This window comes from Saccostrea cucullata, unplaced genomic scaffold (genome assembly GCF_032062105.1).
Source record: "Saccostrea cucullata isolate Sc308-1 unplaced genomic scaffold, CSIRO_AGI_Scuc_v1 ctg32, whole genome shotgun sequence".
In the NCBI taxonomy this organism is placed as follows: Eukaryota; Metazoa; Mollusca; class Bivalvia; order Ostreida; family Ostreidae; genus Saccostrea; species Saccostrea cuccullata.
This window is the reverse complement of record NW_026931074.1, coordinates 214,572-234,969: the sequence shown is the minus strand read 5'-3', so window position 1 is coordinate 234,969 and position 20,398 is coordinate 214,572. Positions and strand designations below refer to the sequence as shown.

Below are 20,398 nucleotides of genomic sequence, written 5' to 3'. Positions count from 1 at the left end.
GTCTTATCCTGAGTGATGTATCACAGACACTGTCTTATCCTGAGTGATGTATCAGACACAGTGTCTTATCCTGAGTGTTGTATCACAGACTCAGTGTCTTATCCTGAGTGATGTATTAGACACTGTGTCTTATCTTGAGTGATGTATTAGACTCAGTGTCTTATCCTGAGTGATGTATCACAGACTCAGTGTCTTATCCTGAGTGATGTATTAGACTCAGTGTCTTATCCTGAGTGATGTATTAGAGACTCAATGTCTTATCCTGAGTGATGTATCAGACACAGTGTCTTATCCTGAGTGATGTATCAGAGACTCAGTATTTATCAGTGTCACAGACTTATCCTGAGTGATGTATCACAGACACAGACTCAGTGTCAGACTTGTCTTATCCTGAGTGATATCAGATTCATTGTCTTATCATGAGTGATATATTACAGACTCAGTATCTTATCCTGAGTGATGTATCACAGACTCAGTGTCTTATCCTGAGTGATGTATCAGACACAGTGTCTTATCCTGAGTGATGTATCACAGACTCAGTGTCTTATCCTGAGTGATGTATCACAGACTCAGTGTCTTATCCTGAGTGATGTATCACAGACTCAGTGTCTTATCCTGAGTGATGTATTACAGACTCAGTGTCTTATCCTGAGTGATGTATCACAGACTCAGTGTCTTATCCTGAGTGATGTATTACAGACTCAGTATCTTATCCTGAGTGATGTATCACAGACTCAGTGTCTTATCCTGAGTGATGTATCACAGACTCAGTGTCTTATCCTGAGTGTTGTATCAGACACAATGTCTTATCCTGAGTGATGTATCAGACACAGTGTCTTATCCTGAGTGATGTAATACAGACTTAGTGTCTTATCCTGAGTGATGTTTCAGACACAGTGTCTTATCCTGAGTGATGTATCACAGACACAGTGTCTTATCCTGAGTGATGTATTACAGACTCAGTGTCTTATCCTGAGTGATGTATCACAGACTCAGTGTCTTATCCTGAGTGATGTATCAGACACAGTGTCTTATCCTGAGTGATGTATCACAGACACAGTGTCTTATCCTGAGTGATGTATCACAGACACAGTGTCTTATCCTGAGTGATGTATCAGACTCAGTGTCTTATCCTGAGTGATGTATCACAGACACAGTGTCTTATCCTGAGTGATGTATCAGACACAGTGTGTCTTATCCTGAGTGATGTATCACAGACACAGTGTCTTATACTGAGTGATGTATCAGACTCAGTGTCTTATCCTTAGTGATGTATCACAGACTCAGTGTCTTATCCTGAGTGATGTATCACAGACTCAGTGTTGTATCCTGAGTGATGTATCACAGACTCAGTGTCTTATCTTGAGTGATGTATCAGACACAGTGTCTTATCATGAGTGATGTATCACAGACTCAGTGTCTTATCCTGAGTGATGTATCACAGACTCAGTGTCTTATCCTGAGTGATGTATCAGAGACTCAGTGTCTTATCCTGAGTGATGTATCACAGACTCAGTGTCTTATCCTGAGTGATGTATCACAGACTCAGTGTCTTATCCTGAGTGATGTATCACAGACTCAGTGTCTTATCCTGAGTGATGTATCACAGACTCAGTGTCTTATCCAGAGTGTTGTATTAGAGACTCAGTGTCTTGTCCTGAGTGATGTATCAGACTCAGTGTCTTATCTTGAGTGATGTATCACAGACTCAGTGTCTTATCCTGAGTGATGTATCACAGACTCAGTGTCTTATCCAGAGTGTTGTATTAGAGACTCAATGTCTTATCCTGAGTGATGAATCAGACACAGTGTCTTATCCTGAGTGTTGCATTACAGACTCAGTGTCTTATCCTGAGTGATATCAGACTCATTGTCTTATCCTGAGTGATGTATCACAGACTCAGTGTCTTATCCTGAGTGATGTATCACAGACACAGTGTCTTATCCTGAGTGATGTATCAGACACAGTGTCTTATCCTGAGTGATGTATCAGACTCAGTGTCTTATCCTGAGTGATGTAATACAGACTCAGTGTCTTATCCTGAGTGATGTAATACAGACTCAGTGTCTTATCCTGAGTGATGTATCAGACACAGTGTCTTATCCTGAGTGATGTATCACAGACTCAGTGTCTTATCCTGAGTGATGTATCACAGACACAGTGTCTTATCCTGAGTGTTGTATTACGGACTCAGTGTCTTATCCTGAGTGATATCAGACTCATTCTCTTATCCTGAGTGATGTATCACAGACTCAGTGTCTTATCCTGAGTGATGTATCACAGACTCAGTGTCTTGTCCTGAGTAGTGTATCACAGACTCAGTGTATTATCCTGAGTGATGTATCAGACACATTGTCTTATCCTGAGTGATGTATCACAGACTCAGTGTCTTATCCTTAGTGATGTATCACAGACTCAGTGTCTTATCCTGAGTGCTGTATCAGAGACTCAGTGTCTTGTCCTGAGTGATGTATCACAGACTCAGTGTCTTATCCCGAGTGATGTATCAGTCTCGGTGTCTTATCCTGAGTGATGTATCACAGACTCAGTGTCTTATCCTGAGTGCTGTATCAGACACAGTGTCTTATCCTGAGTGATGTATCACAGACTCCTGAGTGATGTATCAGACACAGTGTCTTATCCTGAGTGATGTATCACAGACTCATTGTCTTATCCTGAGTGATGTATCAAACTCAGTGTCTTATCTTGAGTGATGTATCACAGACTCAGTGTCTTATCCTGAGTGATGTATCACAGACTCAGGGTCTTATCCTGAGTGATGTATCACAGACTCAGTGTCTTATCCTGAGAGATGTATCAACTCAGTGTCTTATCCTGAGTGATGTATCACAGACTCAGTGTCTTATCCTGAGTGATGTATCACAGACTCAGTGTCTTATCCTGAGTGATGTATCACAGACACAGTGTCTTATCCTGAGTGATGTATCAGACTCAGTGTCTTATCCTGAGTGATGTATCAGACTCAGTGTCTTATCCTGAGTGATGTATCACAGACTCAGTGTCTTATCCTGAGTGATGTATCACAGACTCAGTGTCTTATCCTGAGTGATGTATCAGACACAGTGTCTTATCCTGAGTGTTGTATTACAGACTCAGTGTCTTATCCTGAGTGATGTATCAGACACATTGACTCAGTGTCTTATCCTGAGTGATGTATCACAGACACAGTGTTTTATCCTGAGTGATGTATCAGACACAGTGTCTTATACTGAGTGATATCAACAGTCTATTTTTGTAGTGCTTGACAAATAACTTTTTTTCTGTGATTTTTATCACTTGTTTTTGTGTCATTTGTTTGCATAGAATGTACATCTCCTTTAAGTGTATTTATTATTGGAGGGTAAATAAAGCATGAAGTAAAATGTGTCAACCAAATCTCTTGTCAAATATTTATCAATATCTACTAGAACACAGAAGTGATATCATTTAAAGTTATTTTATTGATGCTGGGATAAAACGATAATTCAATAAAAATTGTATCTAATTAAGTACCGTATTTATTGCTTTATCTTACATGGCCTTGCAAGTTTTATTGTAACGTATTATAGAGACATGATTTCTGGAATTCCTTTCCTGAGAGATATTCTATTGATTTTGATTTGATTTACATCTAGGTGAAAATGGAACTATAATGGTTCTTATTTAGAAATGTGAATCAAAGCTTTAAAGTGTCAAATCATGTTCCCAAACAGAATGCAAATAAGAAATTCTAACATGCACAGTGAAGACAAGGTCATAGTTGTCATGAAATATTTAATGCCCATAATTACGAAACTGCTCACTGTAGCAAACTTTGATCGCAGAAGATGGTCATACATCAAAAGACCATAAATGGGAAGTGGTATCAATCAAGACCTCGACAGAGTGGGTGCCTTGCTAGGCTCACTGATGAGGAATTTATTGAGAATTAGGTCTTCTCTAATGAACCTTTTTTGTCTTTGCATAGGGTCTCAGATTGTTTCGTAAATTTATATCGGCATGTACAAAACACATCACTTTTGAAGTATATTTAAAGTTGATTCTAACAAGTCAACTGTCTATGCACCATTCTTCATGATATGACAATTCATGTATCAGCAGAAACTTCAATGAAGAGTTTATAAAAGGGAGCAAGTGGGAGGCCATAAAAAACAGACAGGGAGACTGTAGGGGATGCATGCACTGATTCTCTGGATATAAGTAATAACATGCTTCTTCTGGTATAAATAGAGAAATATCCTTGGAAAAATAGTGGACAATTAGTCTCATAAAGAATGAACCACACACATATACATGTAAACAGCAGAAAGGGAGATGGAGATACAAGAACTGTGCACCATAATTAATTTCATTATAATTGTCCCCCACCTTTACAAAATCGAGGGGACATTAAAATGCATTTGTTTGTCAGTCTGCCACAAGTCCTTTAACCTTGGTCATAACTTTTGAATGAGAAAGATGAGAATAATTACCTTAACAAGACCTTTCCAAATGTACCAGGTATCATGAATTTTGATCCCCTCATCTTGAAGTTTGATAAAACAAATTTAACAATTGAGAGAAGATTCAATTTGTCATGTGCATTACCTGTGTCAAGACATTTCTGAACATGCTTTTTTGGACACTGTGATTTTGAACTGGGTTTGAAATTTAAACTGCAAATCTTTCTTTTCAATTATTTTCACATTGGTAATATCTTTTGAATGTAGACAAAAAACAGAGCTTTCTTTTTATCCATGTACATTATACATACCAGTTTAACTTTCAGAAAAGTATATCATTTTTTACTTTGTTGACCATAATCTAGAATTTTTCACATTGTTAATTCAATAAAATGAAATTTATACCCCTTCTGTATGATGGTCAGCCAAGACCAGGGATGTAGCATCCTTTTTGATAAGGGGACTCAAGAGAAAATACAGTATGTATAAAAGGAAATTGTTGAAACTCAAAAATCCTATTTCACTTGGGGTAGGGGCGGGGTCTTTCTTTTGATGACTTACTGATCCAGTCTGAGTGTTTGATTGGATGGATCCAATTTAACAAAAGTTAAGGCCCTCAGACTTTGAAATTCTTATGATGAATTCACTTTTGGAGATTCTTTTTGTTATGATAATGAACTAATATTTGGTATGTCTTGATATTGATGATTTACAGATCAAGTTTAATTTCTAATATTAAATCTACCTTCCCTCTATTTTTTGTCCCCTTGCTTTCACAGAAAATGGGGGACATTAATTTGGGTCTGTCTGTCCATCCACCCATCTGTCTGTATTTCTGTCTGTAACACATTTGCTTCCATGCGATATCTAAAGAAGCCTTTGAGTTTTTGCAATGAAATTTTACATAAAAGCTTCCTATAGCTAAAGAAGATTCCTACTGAGTTTGAGGTCAAAAGCTCAAATTCATAAATCTATAAATACTGTCTGTTTTAACACTTTCATTCATGTGAAATATTGAGAAGCCTTTGAGCATTTGCAGTGAAATCTTATATACCAACTTGCTAATGACTATGGAAGACCCCTATTGATTTTGAGGTCAAAAAGTCAAAGGTCAAAAACCATACATTCTCTTTTTGTGTGAAACTTTCGATTATGGGCGATACCTCAAGAAGCTTTTAAGCTTTTGCAAAAAAAAATTTATAACATAACTCCCTATGCACCCCTCACCCCACCCCTCATAGAGTGCACCCCTTTCAACACCCCCCCCCCCCCCCACTTAGATCCACGCATGCTGTTCTTTATCTCCTTAGGAGACGACCATTTGATTCTGAGGGGGGGGCCTGGCAAATTTTTTTGAGATGGATTATTTATTTTCATGCCTGTCAAGGACAGATTATTTATTTTCAAGATTATCGAGGACAGATTATATTTTCTTCTTTGTCTTACGGTACCTTGATCGATTGAATTTGATAAAAGACTAATCATTTATATACCATAGGCGGATTCAGGATGGGGGGCGTGTATAACTTCGTTCAGGCAAGAGGTCTTGGGCCGCCTTAAGGCCCCCAGTGGGTCCTGGGCGAAGCACATGGTGGAGGCCAAGGGAGGGAAATTCCCCAGAAGCTCTTGGGTTTTCAAGTATTTTAAGAGTAAAACCAGGACAATTATAGTGGTATTGGTTATTATGTAGCAAAGTATGTCATTATTAATATTGGTCATATCATACTTTGAATGAAGGGGGTCCAGGGGGCGAAGCCCCCTGAAGCTCGTGGGTTTTTGTGTATTTTAAGAGTAAAACCAGGCACAATTATCTAGGAATTGGTTAGTTATGTTCAAAAGTATGACATAATTAATACTTAAGTCATATCATACTTTGGATGAAGGGGGCCCAGGGGGCGAAGCCCCCTGAAGCTCTTGGGTTTGTGTGCATTTTAAGAGTAAAACTAGGCACAAAAATATTGGTACTGTACTATACTATGGCAATATTAATATAATTCATATCATACTTTGAAATTTTAGGGGAGGGGTCATACACATGTATGCCTTCCTTAAATCCGCCACTGTTTACTTTGTAATTAATTTATCGGGTAGTATAATTCTTTGACAAGAAAATTTATCTTTTGTGGTGTTTAAGAATTTGCTTGTATTTAAAGTGATTCATCACATCTACTTAGTGCACATTGTCATGTTGATCAACTGACTACAAGTATCCAGTCTGGTAATCTGATTTTAAATATTATTTGGTTCTAAAATGGCGATGAAAGAAAAAAAAAATGCTGAATTGAAGATTCTGAGGTTAAAGTACACAGAAATAAAAAGGTATTTTCACAATATTTAAATATCATAAGTCAAGGTCAGATTATTTATTTTCTTTGCAGAGGAGGACGGATTATTTATTTTCAACATTTTCAGGGACAGATTATTTATTTCCAAAATCTGCCAGGCCCCCCCCTCAGAATCAAATGTTCGTCCCCTTATGCGGGAGACATGGGTTCTCTGAATAAGCTTGTCTGTTCCTTAGGGATGTGTGATTTGATCGGTATACCGATATATCGCGATTTTTTGTTGCGTGATAGGTATCGTGATACGGAGACCTAAATACTGGTATTTAGGTACAAATTATAAAGTCCAGAAATTATTCATTTAGTTGTTCAACCTGTCATGTTGTAAATTTTGAATATATCGGGTAAATTGAAAATTTATAACATGACAAACCTTTCAAATTACAATTACAGAAAGTATAAAAAATGTTGTAAAAAGTGAAAAGAATGGCATCTTACTGTCCAAACATAATTGATTTTATATACATAAAAATTTCAAGAAAGTAAAATTTTGTTTTTCTAGCATATTTTTTTAGAAAAATAGTGACTTTTCTTATAAAATCATTGTAAAAACTCCTTTTAAAAATATCATGATATTATCGTGATATTGTGGGAGACATGGGTATCTCTACGAAAAGCGATACCCATCCCTACTGTTCCTGTACATAATGATCTTTGGTTTGTCCATTTGATGACTTAAAGTTCAACTACGAGTTTTGTATTGATTTATACATTTTTACAATATATATTGCCCTATATCCTAATTCAATATTTTGGCCTGTTTTATTGCTTGTCTTGTAACTGATCACTAGTTACCAGTTAACCTATAGATTAAACAGGAATCAATACTCTTGGAACATCCAGTACTAGATTGTAGTTTTTCTCCATGCTTTGGTACTTTAGTACTTATGGTTGACAGTTACATCCAGGCCAAACTAGGTAAAAGTATCTACTTTAAAGTTCATTTTATATTCTAATCAGTCTTGCTTGTTTAAGGTTCTGTCAACAGTGACAAGACCTTATTATGTTAAGTACTATGTCCTGGAAATTGCTCTGTAGATATGTGGAATTTGTTCTTGGTTGCCATTAAGAAAAATGCCCCAAAAACCAAGATTTCCTGCTGGTTTGACCAATCACAATGAAAGTGACAACTGAGGATTATAAATAGAGGAAAATAAACTGGTGGTATGACTGATTGCTAATGACTGCCTTTTAGTCACTTTAACAGCTAAGATCATTAATTAAACTGTTACTTAATGGTAATCTTAGTACCTGCATAGAAGGTATATATAAATACTGTTTGACCTAAAAGCAACAATGTCAAATGTCTCCATCAGAAATATCACCTGTTCAGCCACTTCTATCATTTTCTGTAAATCTCTCTTTATCATGATGTGTTTTTGGCCAATTCCATCACCAGTGATGGTACCCTTCATTTTTACAATTAGATGTTTGGAAAAACTTTTTGGGGGGGCCCTCAACTCTAATTATATAGTTGTTATAACTATAACTCATATTCATCAGACAGATAGAGCATAAAATAATCTAACAGGGGTCTCACAGCTTTAAATTCATTCCTTATATAAACTAGAGAAATATTCAGTCAACACTAATGTTACTAGTATCTTGAACTCACAGTATGTACTTTGAAAGAACTTTCAAGAACTTCCAAGCTTTCAAGATACTGAGGTTTAGAAATCTGTAAATATAAAAACAATAAACAAACAACATACCCACTTCATCATATCCATGGCTTTGCAGAACAATTCATTACATGGGTGAATTGATTAATAAAAAAAATCAAGGAAATTTGTTTCCTGCTTGCTGCAAGTGTCCAAGCATAAATTAAGGGGGCCGACTTGGGATTTATTGTGTGAAAACTACAAAAGAGAAACTCTTTATTTTAATTTATACCATGTATAACTGACATTGATATCAGTGTACATGCCAAGTTTGGGGGAAATCTACCGCACAGGTATTTTTAAGGGGCCGTCTCAAAATACAGGTACATTTACTATAGGATTATATGGGAAAGTGCCAAATTTTCGCACTTTAAAGCAAATTATACAAATACTACAATAGACTTTTAGCTCAAACTATAATATATGATGAGTAATACTATATTGTACATTATATGTAAGAACCACAAAATTCTATCACCTTGTTTCCAGAGGGGGCATCTCAAAATGCCAAAAAATAACAAATTTCCTTGTTTTTATAGAGTACTACAAAATATGACGCATGCAAAGGATTTATCCAAAAAATGATAAATATGGTGGAGAGATTATCAAATTTCTATGATTTAAATTTCAAAAGCATATATTTATTACTTTTTCTTTTATAACATTTTTTATTACCTCTTCTTTGAGAGCGTCACGTTATCTAACATCAAAAACACACCATTACCATGTAAATCTACCTATCAGTTAAAAAATCATTTTAAAAATCAGTTATTTAAAATTGTAATAAAAATGTTCAACCTGTAATTTCCTAATTTTGTTTTGTTTTATTTATTAAGTAAAAAAAAATTTGCTTTAAACAGTAAAATATGCTACGTTTTACTATGATGCGTGAAATAATGGAAACCACAGTCAGCCCCCTTAAATATAGGGAGGATAATTTGTAGGGGTAGTGAAATAACAATTTTCACAGATTTATAAAAGACATGCTTTATACAAAAACAGGGAAAAATTACAAACATATAAATAACAGTATCACATATCTATAACAAACACCACTGAATGGCTACAATACATGTATAAGGTGCAGTAAAACAAACTAAAAGTAAATATATATATATATATCAAATGATACAAAGTGCCTAAGATCACAGTTTGATTCTGATTCAAGGGCTCAGATATATTCGGTAATAACATACATTGTAATAACATACATTGCACACAGAAATTATCTCAAAAACAATCTAGCAGAATAATTCATGAATCCTTAACTTGTTATGTATGTACAAAAACTTTCTGTCCTTTGTTATATAAGATGTGTTTGTGAAATATTCAAAATATGTACACAGTGACAACCCTATAATTCCAAAGCTCAATAATTGAATTTAAAAAAAATTATCCGGACTTTTAAACTCAAAATAAATATTATAAAATGACTAATGTACAATGCATTTTATTTAAGACATACCCCCAGTGAATAGGACTAAAAACTTTGAATCATGATGTCACATTCTTTTTGGCTGGAGGTTTTTAAAACATGACTGTAACATAGGTACGAAGTGGTTCTAACAAAAAAAAGCATGTAGGATCTAAAATACAACACAGGTGCAAAACAGAAAATACTATGTACACTCAGTAAATAAATAGGTCAAGGTATATAGCTTACTGTTACGTAATTTTTTTTAAAAAAACTTAATAATGATATACTGATCTTTAATTTAAATTGCTTGTAGCATAATACATTTTGGTATCTTTTACTCAGCCAAATACAATAATAGTACAAGTTTGGTAATTGTAATTATATATCAATAAACCAGTTATAATTTTGTGGTTTATCGAAAAACTAGGTGTGCACTTACAATTATGCTATATATATGGATTGACAAAACTCATGCATGTAAAAAATTTGTAATATTTCTATAAAATGGACAATGATTGCCTCTGATGTTGAATGTAAATCTATCAAGCCCAAGAAGTACTATAAAAATCAATACATATGGACGAACAATCAACACAGTTAACCTATTTAACTCAATTTACACTTCATGCCAGTTCAAATAAATCAATTTTCCAGAGCTCTGCTTGCATAAGAAATATAGAGCAATAAATTCTTTTTTGTCTGTGAATTTTAATTTATTAGGTATCTTAAAACAGGAAAACTTTAGGGAGTGCTGTAAGTAAATGACTGATATATACGCATTAACATTTAGACAGGTTGACTAGGACATGCAGTAATACACAATGTCTGCCTCCAGGGTTTGCAATTCTCTACAGGTTCAAGGCAATATGTCATTTTGACAACACTATATCAGAATAAAGTTACTGGTAATTTGACCAAGTACATTTGGCTTTTGTAAGTAATGCTTTTATACTTTTAGGCAATGATTTCTGGACCTGACATTGAAAACTGTATAATCTAATCTTGGCACAAAATTTTCAAGGGTAAACATGATATAAAAAAATAATTTAAAAGGACAGTTTAAATGCAGTAGAATTGTATGTAAAAAATACATATCACAGAAAAGAGAATGTAAACAAAAACAATATAACACATAAGGCATTACTGTATAACAATCAAAAACTGTAGAAACAGCAGCAGATTCCCACTGAGGCCCTCATAATGCTGAATAGTATCAAAATGATGACATCATAATGTTCTGACATCACAGTAACAAACAATCATATAACACCATGCTGAGTAATATTCTGTAATCTGGCACAAACATCAGGGTCAAATTGATAAGACTGAAAAACAAAAAATTATATACTCAGCAAATTAGTGCAAAATGTATATTCAGCAAAAATCAACATAAAATATCAATATATACCAGCAAAAATGTCAGGCAAGCAGAAAGAACAAAAACATGGTATATGATATGGATCTTAGTATATGTATAATATTCTCTATCTATTTCTGTAAGATTGATTGTCTCCATGTTTATTTAAAAGGATATGCTGGAATTCCTCATTGATAACATTTATATAGTCTCTGGAGACCAAGTCTTTTTACGATCTCTTCAAATTCCACATGGGCACTAATTGTGCTCCTTTATAAGCTGGCCTATTTTTTTATTCTTATTATGAAACAGATTTAAAAACTTTTATGTGAGAAAAAGAAAACACTTGCTGTGGCCTTCATTTTAACATTCAGATACATGTATGTTGACAATGTTTTATTGATTACAGTAGTTATTTTCATTCATTTGTTGACTCGATATATCCCTGGCCAGTGAACTTGAGATGATAGACAACACCACATCTGTTTCATATTAGGATGTTTTATAGACTATAGATGATAAAGGATATTTAACAATTAAATTGTGTGACAAATGAGACAACTAACTTTTCCATTGTAGTAATAGTAATATTCCACTATCACCTACTTATGATGTTTATGTCTCCAAACTTATTTGCTACTCAAAGGGGCTTCTCCTAAGTATGATCAATTTTTCAAGTTTATCATGTTACTCACTGGTAAGTTTTAAATTTCAAAAGATGTTTATAACTTTTTCCTTAATAATATTTTATTACCCCTTTCTTTAAGGGATTTCAACACACACTAAATTAAAGCAAAATCGGTTTAAAAATAAGTTATATCAAATTTCCCTATAATTTCTTATTTTTGTTTAATTTTAATAAATAAGCAAAAAAAGTTGCATTAAAACAAAAAACGCTGACCTTAAATTGTGTGACAAACGAGACAACTAACTTTTCCATTGTAGTAATAGTATTATTCAACTATCACCTACTTATGATGTTTATGTTTCCAAAATTATTCTGGCTTCTCCTACCAATTACAAAGGGTTCACACCCTAAATTAAAGTGTTTCCAGTCAACAATGGGATGCTTACTCCTCCTAGGCCCCTGACCCCACCTAAGTAATATCCAGGGTCCTTGTTTTAAGCCCTCTTTACATAGGTGTATCATTTATAACTTTCTTAGAATCAATCACTGTTTCTTCACCTTTTCCATTTATATTATTATATCTGAATTCACATCTACAGTGATACACTCAGAAGAATTTAGGTAACAAGAAGAATTATATTTCATAACAAGAGACCTATGGGCCTTCATGATCCTGTTTTTTCTTGAAATGATCAACTTTGCACCACCTAAATCTGAAACTCAAAATCTGTGTCAAGAACTTTACAATTTAACCAGGATTTTATGTGCATTATTAGAATTTTTAATCTTGTTTTTCTGGTGGATGACATGCCTCTGACCTTGAAGAAAATGCCCCCCTAAAGCTTGAAACATCACCTTGAAACCATAAACTGCAGTATGCAGACCTAAGTTCTTTTTATAATCATGTTATTTTCCTGGATGTCTATGAGAATATTTAGTGTATTTTCAATATATATACCTAACCCTCCCCCCTACTTCTGATTCTAAGATTTCTCTCTCTCTTAACTCACTCTGTTGCTGTTTAAATGTTTGTAAGAGTAAATGAAATAACAATAATACATGTACATTTCATTTCTAAATTATTTGCATGATTACATAGGAAATAAATTTTACTCCTGATTCATACATGGGTGTACAGGAATTTATCTTGTGTTGTATTCCACACCCTCTTTGGCCTTACAATATGAAATACAACCCTGACTAAATCTCTGTAAACCCTTGATTGGACATTGATAACTAATATTATACATTTTGGGTAGCAGTGAAAGAACAGGAGTTTTATCTATTAAATCCACTACATACATTGTATATGGAATTTTGTAGCCAGATACTGGGAGGTACAAATAATTTATTATTCATAAAAAGTTATAGTCATCAGAATGGTATTACTTTAAATTGCAAAGTCAGACATTTTGTTTGTAAGTGGGGGCATCTGACATTAACTTAAATGTTAAAACTGACATTTCATGAAACAGTAAAATGGCCATCAAGTGCATTATCTGACATAAAATTAAAGATATTAACATTATAGTAGCTCTCTGTCATCAATTATCATAATAAACAATGTAAAAGTACAGACAAACACTAAAGTTTACAATATAGGACTGTGGACAATACCTTGATAGGAATGACTCTATATGACATCTGTTATGAAACACAATGCTATCAGGTTAAGATAATTATGAGAAATATTTGCTGATAAAAAACAAATATTTATTAAAAGTTTAAATTTTAGTTTATTTTTTAATTGAAATTTTACCTGCTCTATCATTTTGTGATATAATATAAATTTTTGGTTTTGCGGGGATTGAGAAAATAATCCTTGAAATAACAAGAGACCTATAGGCCATACTGCTCAGCTGAGTAACATTAGCTCTACTGTTCTTCTGAAGATTTCTAATATTTTTGTTTTCTCAAAAAAAATTACAACCCCATATCATAGCCCACTCTAAGGGTCTCTGAATCCACACTACAAGGGGATGCTTAAGGAATTTTAGTTTGTTGGGACATCAGCGATAGTTGAAAACGTGGAATAATTTGCATAATTTTGCATAATGGACAACATATTATACATAAATTGTTCCCCAGTTCCAACTATCATTGATATCCCTGGCATACCAAACAAACTAGACAGTGATTCCTTGTATTTCCATTTCATTGTGAAATAAGATTTTGAATTTAGATTTAAAGATGTCTAATTGATTTAAATTAAAAACATATTGATGTATTTTTTGGTTTGTTTTTTACTTTATCTATTTAGAATACATTTCAAATCTGGAGTCATTGGGTACTTGAACATTAATATTCTTTATGTATTTTACCCTCAACATCTAAAATCCTTGAATACCTCAGTTTTTTCACTTCCCCAAAGATTAAGGTAACAAGGTTTGATTGTAGATTATTGTATTATTAGGATTAACACAGTGATGTATTAACGTCAGAAAATTTTCACATTGTTTCAAATTTTCAGACTTTTTTTTCAGAAGACTGTTGAAGAATGTAATCACCTGGTATATGTTTCAATTAAAACTTTGATGCCATATTGTGGCCCCACCCTGTCCCTGGGCCAATAGGATTTGAAACAGGTTTTTTAATGTCCTCCACTCTAGTTTGCCTTTTTTTATATATATAATCTCCCTTTGGAATAGGACTTAGTCCTTCATTTGAACAATTAAGAATCCCTTTCATCCAAGGATGCTTTGTGATAACTTTGGTTAAAACCACACCAGTGGTTCTTGTAAAGAAGTCAAAATGAGCTAAAAACACTTTGACAGTATAGAGCAAAGAAGTCCCATTTTTTAAACTGTGAAAAGGAAATCTTTGTCAGTGGTAAGGCAGTCTGTCTATGTTCTACAGGCATTAATTCAAACCTAAAGATAAACTATAGCTATATTATAATTCCTATCATAAAGCAGTCTTGTACATTTAGCACCTGTTCATGTGCCCTCTCAAATCCACACTCTGGCCATCATATCTACTTTATAACATCAATAACATACTCCTTTACACCACTATTTAGTTCCTCAAAAATTCATTATATAGTCTGTCATACTTATAAACTTCATTATGTATGAATTAAAAAATTAGGAATGCCAGATGAACCAAATATGTCATTTGTCTCACTGTACAAATTTAATTTTAATGTGTAAGAGAATGTCATTTCACAAAAATAACCAACTTACATCAATTATAAAAAAAGCTTCAAATTTGTGTTTAGATTCTCAGTTGCAGATTGTATGCAGATTACAATTATTTTCCCTTCCTGTTGAATTATTGTATATATGCTTTTACAGATCAACCTAAGAACTGTAACTCCTGTAGAATAATAAAATATATATTCCAATATGTAGCATTAAAAAAAATGTGGGGGATGGTCTAGGCAATGAAGTAAATATCAGCGCTATCCATTTACACAAAAACAGGTTAATTCTATAATGCTGAGAAACAAGTTACAACTTAATTAAACACACCTTTTATATTATTTCTAGCTTAATTCTTTTTTATTGCAGTAAATATTCAAATACATGTAAAAGGGACATAACTGAAGCAGCTTTCCAGTGGATTCTATAGTAACTTATAAAACTGAATATTTTCCAACACGAATGTTTTTTTTCTTTCACAGCAGAGTAACACAATATGGTATTTTTGTGGTTATAGGCATTGTAAGGGTTGTTTCTAGACTGTTTACCTTGGAGGAGTATTTTAAGAAATTATTTCAAAGCCTTACTCATTTTATGGGGCATATGCATTTTTTAGCTAGTTGTCTACCCCTACCATATCCATGTATATAAAGGATTAGTGTATGTTTGAGAGAGTTAATTATTTATCACTCCAGTTGAGGTATAGTAATTTTTTTGTCCCAGTTCTCCACTCTTTGCCTCTTTTGTCTACCTCTGAGTATATTGTACATTTGACCTTTTCCACCTTTAGTTTTTCCCCTGATTACCTTTGAATAATATTTCTTGGCCTCTTCCTCGTCCTTCTTCACCCCGTGCCCCTCGTGGAGACACCTGGCATAGTAGAAGCACCCCATCGCGATCCCCTTTGCTAGGTAGCTGGGCAGACAGCCTGTTTCTTCTGATAATCGCTTGACATCTGAAAATTGTGAAACCCTGTGGAAGAAAAACTTAGGTGTTAACATTCCTGCAGCTTTAACACCATTTGATAAACAAGAAGTCTGTGAGCCAATGCTCACTAGCAATACCCCCGCTCTAATATGAGTATACACTATGGTGTTCATATAAGCAAGTTCAGTTATGGACAGATGCACACTGAAAGATAAACAGGAACTATGAAATATTAATTCACACGAATTTCTTCGACATTCCATATGCAATATTTAACATTAAGTGGAAGTCACTTCAAAATTTTTAAAAAGATTTCAGAATTATGATACATGTATTGATATACAGTTGAATTTTCATATCTCAAATACCCTGTATACGTTGAAGTGAGCTAGTTGGATATGTACTATTTCAACATCCTGGATATCATAAATCCTTGGTTATCCTGAAGTTTTTTCTTGGACCCTTATACTTGAGATAACAAGGTTTGACTGTTTTTATGTTACGGTTTGACTGTTTTTATGTTACCTGTGGACCAGTATTATATCTCACCTGGCTGCCAGATCAGCTGCCTTAGTGTACAGTTTCCTTCTGTAATAATTAGCCACAAGATTCCCCATGGCATACACATTCCCCCGGTCCGACGCTTCCTTCAGACAGACGTACGCACTGTCTGCGTCCTGCTTCACTCCTATACCATACTCATACATCACACCTAATGCACCTGTTCAAAAGAAAACAGGAATTTATTGGGAAGGAAATTGATGATATAAAACTAATAGCAGGCAATGGTTTGAAATAAATGTTCTTTGAAAATGAAATAAATTTGACACATTGCTTTCAAGTTGGTCAACTTTATTTAACTTCTTTATTCTATTTTGCAGGGTATTATCTAATGATTTGAATATTTTTAATCTTTGCTCCTAGGTCACTGAAGGTGTAAGGAACTTAAGTTCACCTGCTTCTACGATTTCACAACATGGACCATGAACCACAAACCTTGAGATTCCAAGCTTCCATTTCCACAAGCTTCATTGTGCCAGAAGAAAGCTTTCTTGAGATCAAGACTGTCAGGTCGAGAGTAAAACATGCCGAGTGTCGTCTGAGCGGGGACGCTAGCTGAGGGATTGCCGTCATCAGCAGCTAATAACCAGTACCTGTAGAAACGCATGCTCACATCAAAACAAGGAATGCAGAAATATGTACCCTTAGCAATAGCCTATAGATACATGTAACAGAACTTAGTCATTTCATTCACAACATAGGAACAATAAAAATTCAGGAATATTTGTCTTTCATATCCTATTAGAAACACAAAAGTAGACCTAAAGTAACAAACACCAACAAGAAACACTCAAATAAACTGATAGTTTAGACTCTACCTCAGTGCCTCATCATCAGACTGTTTGACACCGTATCCCTGGAAATACGCTCGCCCAATGTTGAACAATGCTGAATACTTGAGATGTTTCGCATGCTTGGAATCTGAGTGTGCTATTTTCTTTAGATATTCTACGGCAGCTTTCTGCAAAATTTTAAATTATAGTATTCATGCAGCACTTAAGAAATTGCCATGGCATGCATATCTGAGAAATATTTTCCTTGTGAAATTCGTTAAGGAGGTGAATTCTCCAGAGACCCCTACCTCGTCAGGCTTGCCTCCCTCTCCATCATACAACATACAGGCCAGCATATACAGCGACTGGAAATCAAAGTCCTTGGACCGCTCAAAGTAGATTCTAGCTTTGTCAAACAGATTCTGGAAAATGAACACATGGATAGGAATTTTATGCATTGAATAAAATGATTCCAAGGGATCCAATAAACTCTTCAAGACCTTATAAGGCCATCAAAAATATATTTGTTTCTTGTAACCACAGTTACCACACGTACCCAAATTGGGTTAGAAAAATAAGAGTCTGGTTGGTTGTAAATAACTATAACAATATAAAAAGTTAGAGAAGGATAACATTATGAGTCAAACCAAACCTTAACTAAATAACTAAACAATTAAAGTACATGCATAATGCAAATTGTGTTTTCAGTATAAATCAAATTAGTCAAAGACTTGCTGAAAACAAATGCACTAAAGTTTACGTAATGGTAAGTAAAACATGACTTGAATGCACACTTAATGTGATATACATATCATATCAATTTGTGTTTATACCTGCTCATAATAAAATAACCCCAGCTGAAAGTAAGCATGCTTGTCCCCATTCTTAATTCTTTCTAACAGGATGTTCTCCACTTTCTCCATCAGCTCCTCCTCTGTGAGGGAGCCATAGCCGGGCATTTCCCGAGTCTCCTGGGCAATATCATTAAGGATGCTCTTCTCCTTCGCAAAGGAGACATTGTCTTGTGGAATATCCTTTGACAATTCCATCTTGTGTCAGAGAAACCTTAGTAATTACAACAAACCCTTATTAGTGATATAATTCATGCCCATTACAGGAAAAAAAACATGTATCACATGAAGTAATACCTATCTATCTCAAAGATCTTACGTACAGAATGCTAGAACAGAAACTGTGAACACACAGAGGTAATTCGAACTGTGTTTTGATATCTTTATTTTAATAGGAATTTTAAGACATATATTTCAATCACACAATTGTCTGATGATACAAATATAGGTTTTCAAAGCTTTGATAGGTTTGTGTGAAAGATTTGAAGGCTTTTCTTACCCTGACAACAAGTCCGCGAACCCAAACAATATCAAGGCGAGTGTAACTTCCAAAGCCGGAGAACGAGTTCCGGATTACCATCATCTCGTTGTGAAAAAAAAAATATATCACCAGAAAACAAGTAATTGAAAATGCTCAAAGATGTTCCTGAATCCACAAAGTCATTAACCACGGTATTTATAAAGAAAAAAAGTATCAAATCTCATTTTTATTTTCAAGAAAATCAACAAGTCCTATGCATGCTATATGCTATGATTAAAAATCCATGAGTATTTGGTAAGTTTAAGAAAATTGCATATTTTTAAAATTTTTGAATTAGGCTGTATGAAAGCAAATCTAATTCCTCTAAAATTGTTTTTATTATTATGTAATTTCTGGGTTACAGAAAAATTTGTACAATTCCATATCTAACATCGAAGAATGTTGAATCATATTAAGACGTGTCATTATCATTATATCAATAATCATTATGATTATTGTGTGTGAAATAAAAATTGTTCCACAAAAAATCAAGTTCAACATTAAGAATTTGTTGGGTCCTTTTTAATTATATAATAATCATAAGAGATGTTACTTATGTGTGTTTTGACTGCCTATATTTTCCTCTCATTTTTCCTTTTCACACAAATTCTTATGCAATTTAAATTGGAAGCCTTAATTGGCGTAATTAATAATCTGTATTTCAGAGGTCTGTTTTGGACATTATTTACAGTTCATCAAATTGTGAAGATTTTCATAGAAATGGGTAGCCACGGGGCGTCGCGCTGTTCATTTCACAACAATCTGTGGGACCTATTCCTGTAGCTATAGGTTCTCGGTGCCATTATAATGGTGATAATTGTTTACCTCAATAGACCAATAAACAATTGACTGTGTGGATAATAAACATGGTTTGACTTGAGGCTGGGACCATAATCCAGTGTGAATTACATAACCGCCTCTATATACCTGTAGATTACCTGTAGAATACCTGTATAATACCTGCTACACCTGTCAAGCCAGTTTGAGTTGTCACTCAGTTTTTACAATTTCAATCCACATACACATCGACCTTCACTGAACACGGACATATGGACAAGGTGAGGAATTTTATTTGAACTTTTTTTTTTAATTTGACTTTCATTTCGAAATTTCAATGCACTTGTTTATAAAGGCATTTATGACTTATTTTTTTAAATATTAGCATACTAAAAATTGTTATTAATAACAAAATCATTTTAAGAAGTTATTTCACTGTTTTTGAACATTTTGGCAATGAATGTCACAAAAACTGAAAAAAGGGGGGGGGCGTTCATGAATATGCACCTGGAATTTTGTTATCATAGCTTATTATAGAATGCAGAACGATATTGCAGATACAGGGTTTTTCTTCTTTGTTTAGAGAACGCCAGCAGAGTGATTGAGATTAGAAATTCCAGGCCTCTCATACTGTCATAGCAGTGTGGTAAGTACCTTGTCACAGTTTTTAAATCATAACACCCCCCTTTTCCCGCTTCTTGAGAAAAAAAAGACAACAAACACTTGAGCTGCCAATGTTCAAATCAAACAATATGCATGTGTAAAAATCAGTGAACCATTTTTTGATTGCACACATCGTTTGTATTATGTAACCAAAATATGGTAAAGCATGTATTTCTTTTGGATGGTATTTCTATCCTCACTGATCAATGCTTCAAATTTGAACTGTATCTATTTTCACTAAATATAATGTTAAAACTGGTTCAAATACATATCTATGATAGAAAGAATAAAAATTAAAAAAAAATTGCTACATGATAAATATGTTTTAAACACATGCA

At 34.0% G+C, this 20,398-nt stretch overlaps 1 protein-coding gene across 1 annotated transcript; it reads right to left on the bottom strand.

Annotated features, from left to right (window-relative positions):
• Positions 1–9,407: 9,407 nt before the first annotated feature.
• Positions 9,408–18,657, bottom strand: LOC134231320 (LRP2-binding protein-like). Its single transcript, XM_062713256.1, has 8 exons — positions 18,600–18,657; positions 18,083–18,314; positions 17,558–17,671; positions 17,295–17,437; positions 16,912–17,069; positions 16,465–16,636; positions 15,795–15,960; positions 9,408–11,188 (listed from the first exon to the last, which is right to left on the bottom strand). Exons 2-8 carry the CDS (start codon positions 18,296–18,298, stop codon positions 11,123–11,125), a joined length of 1,035 nt encoding a protein of 344 aa, XP_062569240.1. The 5' UTR covers positions 18,299–18,314; positions 18,600–18,657; the 3' UTR covers positions 9,408–11,122.
• Between the last annotated feature and the right edge of the window lie 1,741 nt (positions 18,658–20,398).

What these genes read in the sequence shown, in the direction of transcription:
- LOC134231320 (XM_062713256.1), bottom strand. Translation starts at nt 18,298, where the DNA reads ATGGAATTGTCAAAGGATATTCCACAAGACAATGTCTCCTTTGCGAAG. An exon ending in TGGAAGCTTGGAATCTCAAG is followed by an intron (nt 16,637 to 16,911) that starts GTTTGTGGTTCA and finishes TCTTTTGAACAG; the next exon opens with GTGCATTAGGTGTGATGTAT. An exon ending in GCAGCTGATCTGGCAGCCAG is followed by an intron (nt 15,961 to 16,464) that starts GTGAGATATAAT and finishes TTTCTTCCACAG; the next exon opens with GGTTTCACAATTTTCAGATG.